The sequence below is a fragment of the Pinus tabuliformis genome, chromosome 3_1, assembly GCF_031772625.1.
Source record: "Pinus tabuliformis cultivar Carrire ecotype Pingquan chromosome 3_1, CPIR1, whole genome shotgun sequence".
Classification (NCBI taxonomy): domain Eukaryota; kingdom Viridiplantae; phylum Streptophyta; class Pinopsida; order Pinales; family Pinaceae; genus Pinus; species Pinus tabuliformis.
The window spans coordinates 127458653-127465982 of NC_142301.1; the positions used below are offsets into that span (position 1 = coordinate 127458653).

A 7330-nucleotide genomic window follows, 5' to 3' on the forward strand; every position below is an offset into this window, starting at 1 on the left:
TTCAAATGAGGAAGACAAGCAATGGCATAATCAGTTGAACGGAGTAACAACATTAAACTACAATATGGTGACTAGGTCACTGTATTGCGTAAGAGCTCAAGATTGCGAACTGTCGATGTATGATGGGCTGACAGCAGTAGATGAATTCCTGACCAAGTTTGAAAGCGCGGTACCAGAGCACCAATGGTTCGATGTGTTGAGATGGGCATTGCGTGCGATGCCTGCACGTTGGTGGGGAACACATGAAGGAACCTTCGAAGATTGGCGCGGCTGTAGGCGCATGATGCAGATAAGATTTGGGAAGCCAGAATTACGAATAACTGAGAAATACGATGGACGTGATGACCCGCGCATGCACCTTACTAGATGGGTCCAAGCCTATGGAGAAGAGCCTCAACCGGAGTGGGTACACTTATTTTATCATTCCCTAGATGTCATCCCAAGGAACTGGTGTACTGAAACAGAGCTCCAACATGGTACAGGCGAATGGGATATCTTGCATGAAGGGTTCTTATTAAGATTCTTATTTGAGGACCAATGGATGGACACTGTTGACGATGTGTTGCAAGTAGTAAAGGCCGCCATTTTCAAAGTACCAATGGAACTAGAAGAAATAGTGCAGCCAAACTAGTCGCACCAGTTGAGTCGGGCCCTTGAATGTTATAACGTACAAATCGAAGATGATGAGGATGATCCTAGAAACATCAATATTCTAGAAACAGAGGGGAGTTGCGAGGTGTGTGGACTAGTGATCGAGGACCCTGACATCACCGCGCCACTAAAAATGAAACAAGTGAACATTGGCATGGAGGAGGAACCAAAGTATGTAACACTTGGGGACTATTGGGATGATGCAACGGTGGATAAGGTTGTCGAGTTACTTCGCGAATATCAAGATTTATTCCCGACCAAAATCACGGAGCTAAAAGGAATCCTCGACAACCTGGGGATGATGAAGATAACTCTAAAGCTGGATGCGAAGCCAGTCAAGCAGCAGCCCTATCGGTTGAATCCAAAATATAAAGCAAAGGTCTGTGAAGAATTGGATAAAATGCTTGCAGCAAGAATAATTGAACTAGTAGAGGAATCCGACTAGGTAAGTCCTATGGTTGTACAAGAGAAAAAAATAGAAGGGAGAAATATGCATCTGTGTGGATCTCAAGAAGCTCAACGATGCATGTGTTAACAATCCATTCCCAACGCCATTTATAGACGAAGAAATGTTGGGGGACAAGAAGCCTACTCCTTTATGGATGGTTTCTCAAGGTACCACCAGATCAAGATTGTGCCAGAGGATAGGATTAAAACAATGTTCGCTACCGAATGGGGTTTTTTTCAGTATACGGTGATGCCCTTTGGACTAAAGAACACGTCAGCGATATTCTCACGCGCTGTGGTAGCTGCATTCAAAGAATTTATACATAAGTTCTTAGAGGTATATCTTGATGATTGGATCATATTTGGGTTGGTTAGGAAACATACTGCGAGCTTACGGTTGATGTTGGATACTTGGCGACAGCACCAGATTGCGCTAAATATAAAGAAGTTTACTTTCCTCATCCCCTTTGGGAACTTGCTCAACCATGTGGTCTGCAAGCAAGGCCTGATGGTAGACTCGGCAAAGATTGCTACCATACTCAATCTGCAAGCACTGTGAAGTGTAAAGCAGTTGCACGCCATGTTGGGACACACTGGTTACTATCGAAAGTTCATCAATAGCTACGCACAGATCACGACACCAATGGAACAGTTGCTGAAAAAGGACGCTACTTATTGCTGGAATGAGGAATGTAACAAAATTCTGGAAATGCTCAAGGAAAAGATGGCATCAGCTCCTATATTGATCTTTCCAAAATGGGACATCGAATTTCATGTGCATGTTGACGCATTGTGTATCGCGCTGGGAGCGGTACTCACACAGGAAGGAGCGGAAGGAATTAATCACCCAATCGTGTTCGCAAGTCGACGATTGTCCAAAGCTGAGAAGAACTACTCCACTACTGAGCATGAGGGATTGGCAATGGTATACGCACTCCAGAAATACCGCCACTACCTACTCAGAGGACACTTTAAGATGTATACGAATCACTCTGCGCTAAAATACCTAGTCAATAAGCCTGTGTTGGGGGGGCACATTTGTAGATGGCTGTTATTGTTTCAGGAATATGATTTTGGAGTCATCATCAAGCCAAGGTGACTAAACACAAGCCCAGATCACTTATCCCAAATTGAGAATGGTGAAGAACCCATTAACCTAGAGGACAGACTACCTGATGCACAACTTTATGCAGTGCATGTTGCGGATGGCCACTTTGAGGATATAATCCACTTCTTAACAATAGGACCGCGCCACAGGGGTATTCAGTTCAATAGAAGAAGGAACTGGTGATACGCGCAACAGACATTGTTATTGTAGGGCACCCCTACAAAATGGGCAATGATGAAATCTTACGCCGATATGTACCGAAATTTGAGTGAGGACAGATCCTTACCGAAGCACATGGGGGGGTTACAGGAGGACATTACACAAGATGCGCTACATCACAAAAGATTCTTTGCGTAGGACTCTGGTGGCCAACCCTACATCAAGAATCAAAAACATACTGTCAGGCCTGCGATGTATGCCAACGGATGGGGAAGCCATAGCAGAGGGATGAGATGCCACTCAAGCCACAGATGACGCTACAACCATCCGAGAAATGGGCAATTGACTTTGTGGGGCCTATCACACCACCAGGAAAGATGGGGGCATGCTATATCATCACTGTGACAGAGTACTTGACCCGGTGGGTGGAAGCATAGCCGGTTAAGGACTGTATAGCCACTACAGCTGTGAAATTTTTGTTTGAGAATGTGTTAACATGGTTTGAATGTCAAAAAAATTTAATAAGCGACTGCATAACGCACTTCCTAAATGAGACCATGAGTGTGCTCACTGAGGAGTTCCAGATATATCATCAACAAAGCATACTGTACCATCCACAGGAAAATGGGATCATTGAAGCTTTCAACAAAATCTTGGAGACTGCATTGACCAAGGTATGTAATGCACAGCGGAATGATTGGGATTTGCGCATACCTGTTGTGCCATGGGCATATAGAACAACATGCAAGAAGTTGATAGGCCAAACGCCATTCCGGTTAGTCTATGGAAAGGAAGCCGTCATGCCAATGGAGTACATTGTACCTAGTTTGCAAATAGCAGCAACGACAGCCATGGCAGACCGCACGGCTTTGGAGGAGAGGATCGCGCAACTGGAAGAACTTGAGGAGGAATAGTTTCTGGCAAGATTCCATCAGCAGGTACAGAAGCAGTGGGAAAAATCGTGGCATGATCACCATATCAAGATGCACACATTCAAAGAAAATGATCTAGTATTACTCTATGATAGCAAGTTTGAGAAATTACCTGGAAAGCTCCGAATGTATTGGTTGGGGCCCTATGTAGTACAAGAAGTCACAGATGGGGGCGCAGTCCAGCTTGCCAAGGTGAATGTAGAACATTTCCCAGGTAGAGTAAATGGCAGTCACCTGAAGCTCTACACGGGTGGGCCGACCACATGACTAACTAACCGAAGGACAGCCTCACCACTCCAAGTAGTTGAACGAGAGTGTGGGACGTTAAAGCAGTCTATGGGGAAGCTGCGTGACAATCAAGGGCTACGTAGAATTGGTATGTCACCTGGGTCTCGGTTGCGCAGAAGGGGCTGCACTGTTGGGTGGACAAGCAGAAAGGTGACCGTTGTTGACACTATTCATGACAATATGTCCGAGTTATGGCAAAAGGGAGTGGGCGGTAGGAAATTAAGAGACGCAGTATGAGCCAGATCTGGAACGATCTACCACGAGTTTAATGTTACGGCACAAACAAGGGAGGGAACCAACGAATTTGAATTTCGCAATGCTTATAAATCACAGGGGGGCATCCGCCAAATGATTTGCGATTTTGAAAGTAATCTATTGTGCCTCCCCTCCGAGATGGAATTGTTCATTATTTATGCTCAAGGAGTAAGCCCACAGGTTGTGATATGAACAATGGCAATACAGGACTTTCTGGATAGTATGGTGTCGTTGGTCGTGGGCACCATGCAGAGTTCAGCACCAATGGTAGGGGATGTGCTGGAAATTCTTAGACACAAAGCAGAACTAGTCCAAATGTTGCTTCCTAACACCTGGGTTGGCTGACGAACCATTAAAGAGAAGGTAAAGCCCGTAAATATGGATCCAAATGATGTAATTGCAGTTAATAGTTCGTCTCTTACACACCTTGAAGATTGGGATCTCACGGATAGCAGCAATTGTCTTGAAAAATTGCAACACAGGTTGCAGAAGACAGTGCGTATAGGCGACCAGAAATTGGAGACTTGCTGCGTTGGCACGAAGAATTCTTGTACATGGCACCCCAGCTAGAGCTAAAATCCTATGAGGGGGTGCTCTGTGTTAACTGAGCAGAGCAGAATGAGCATCATCAGTTGCGTGAATTAGTGAAGGCAATGGAGTAGGAGCTAGCAGAAGAGTTGCAGGAGACAAAGAGGGAGCAGCAACACGAAGTGTGTCACTCACAGGGATGGTGGACTGTGAAGCCTAGGCAGTGCATATCACCGCACCGATGAGTGACTTGGGATGAGTCACGATGATTGTGTTGGGGGCCTGTTGGGTAGTGGAGGCCCCGTGTAACAGTTTTGGGGCTTAAAGCCTAGAAGTTAGGGAAATAATATTGTAAATCTCCAAAATGCGCGGAGCGCGAAATGTAATAGGTCAAGTCAAGGGGTTGTCCACCCAAAAATAATATAGAATAATAAAAAGTAAGTCGGTCTGCCCATGGTCCGTGGACCATGGGAATGTATAAATAGAGTGAGGCTCTAAGGGTAGAAGGCAGTTTTTGGTTCTAAATTTAGATCTGATGTATTATGGGTTGGTGAAAGTAATCAGAGTTCTGCGTCTATAAGTTCAAGTCGAGAGTGTTAGTAGGTAGATAGAGGCTCCGCAGCTATGTGCGCAGAGGCTTGATAGAGTCCGCAGTTGTGTGCACAGACCCCTGCAGCTGTGTGCGTGCAACAGAAAGAAGGTTGTACTGGAAAGAAGATATTAATAAAGATAAGTTGTTTATGAAATATCGCGGATCTGTTGTATTCTGGTTTATGCATCTGTTATATGAGTTTATATCTTTTTATGATTGTGCGCACTGGGTTTTATTGTTAAATGTTTGCTTAAAGACTATAACAAGAGGATCAGATCTATAATAATTTAATTAATAAGCAAGTACAACCATGCGGATCTTAGCAGAAGCCTGATACTAGTCTAGAGTGGCGCAAGGCCACATAATGGTTTGCAACCCCTCCAGACCACATCATGACATCCCAAGGGTGTGAAAACCTAGTTCTAGCACCCTCCCCTACTACCTCGGGTGAGACCTCAGTCCGCGCTCTCCGGGCTATTGCCAAAAGGGCCGATAGCTGCGGGATTTGTTTGGCTAATAAATCTTCCGAACCTGGGTCAAGGCCCAATAAGCCAACAAATCTTCTTGTAGTCTTTGCATCTGCTCTGCAAACTCTTCAGCTTTTGCACTTCTTGTCTCCTGTTTACCCAAATTTCTGAGCTCATACACACCTCTTGGATTCATCCCAAAAACAATATGAAATGGACTCATTCTAGTACTTTGGTTTGGAGTGTCATTATAAGCAAACTCAACCTAAGCTAGTGATAAATCCCATTGCTTAGGATTTTGATACACTAAACTTCTCAATATGTTTCCCAAGCTTTTGTTTACTACTTCGGTCTATCCATCTGTTTGAGGATGGTATGTTGAACTAAAACTAAGGTTAACTCCTAGTTTCTTCCAAAGAGTTCTCCAGAAATTCCCTACAAACTTTGTATCTCTATCAGACACAATACTTACAGGCAATCCATGTAATCTTACAATTTCTGAAAAAAATAGATTAGCTATATATGTGTTGCATCACTAGTCTTCTTACAAGGAATAAAATGTTCCATCTTGGAAAATCTATCTACTACAACATAAATGGAATCATTCCCTCTTTGAGTTTTAGGTAATCCCAAAACAAAATCCATGCAAAATGCATCCCATGGTCGGTCTGATATTGGCAATGGCTAATACAATCCTGTATTCTGGCTTCTCCCTTTAACATGCTGACATATCCTGCACTTCTCAACAAATCTCTTAACATTAGTTTGCTTTTTTGGCCAATAATAAAAAGCATTTACCTGAGAAAAGGTTTTGTCTTGTCCAAAATGACCAGAGAATCCTCCACTATGTTTCTCCTTTATTATGTTTTCCCTCATAGAACATTTGGGAATGCACAACTTGTTGCCTTTAAACAATAAACCTCCTTTAATAAGATAATTTAACCACTGACCTCTGTTATGAACTATTGGATTTTTGTACTGCTGTATATATATCTTTGAAATCTGCAGCATCTTTGTACATTTCAACCATTTCATCAAATCCTACAATACCAACTTTTAATTCTTGCACAATGAAATTTACCCTACTTAACACATTAGCGACTTTGTTCAACTTACCACTTGTGTGATTTATCACAAAAGTAAAGCTCTGCAAAATCTCTACCCACTTGGCATGTTTCTGGTTCAATTTCAGCTAGTTGTTTATGAACTGTAATGCATGATTATCAGAATACAGTATAAACTCCTTTGGCAGCAAATAATGTCTCCATTTTTTTAAGGCTTGTACAATAGCATAAAATTCTTTATCGTAAGAAGAATACTTCTTCTTCGCTTCATTTAATTTCTCACTGAAGTATGCTATTGGTCTCTGTTCCTGACTCAAAACTGCTCCAATTGCAACTCCACTAGCATCGGTTTCAACTTGAAATACTTTTCCAAAATTGGGTAAAGTTAAAACTGGTTTCTCTGTGATTTTCCTCTTCAGCAACTTAAAATTCTTGTCTTCTGCTTCTATCCACTTGAATGCCTAATTAGTCTCCTTGATTGTTTTACTTGAATTGGTGCACAAATCTGACTAAAACCTCTGATAAATTTCCTGTAAAAACTTGCAAGACCATGAAAACTTCTTACCTAAAATATATTCCTAGGAATAGGCCATTTCCAAATTGCTTGGACTTTCTCTAGATCCATTTTCAACCCTTATTTAGAAACTACAAATCCCAAGTAAATTAATTCTTCTTTCATAAAACTACATTTCTTCAAATTTATCAGTAGTTTCTCTTTCTGTAGAGTTCTTAAAACCAATTTAAGATGCTCTAGATGTTCTTTAATTTTACTAAAAACAAGAATATGATCTATATAAAGGATAACAAACTTGCTTGCATATTCCTTCAAGACTTCATTC

General features: G+C 42.2%; 1 protein-coding gene across 1 annotated transcript; it reads left to right on the forward strand.

Annotated features, from left to right (window-relative positions):
• The first annotated feature begins 2922 nt into the window (after positions 1 to 2922).
• LOC149186093 (uncharacterized) lies at positions 2923 to 3279 on the forward strand. The gene has a single exon (XM_089409224.1). It carries the CDS (start codon positions 2923 to 2925, stop codon positions 3277 to 3279), a length of 357 nt encoding a protein of 118 aa, XP_089265350.1.
• Positions 3280 to 7330: the final 4051 nt, after the last annotated feature.

Excerpts from the sequence above, each read along its gene's own strand:
- LOC149186093 (XM_089409224.1), top strand. The coding sequence starts at position 2,923 with ATGAGTGTGCTCACTGAGGAGTTCCAGATATATCATCAACAAAGCATA.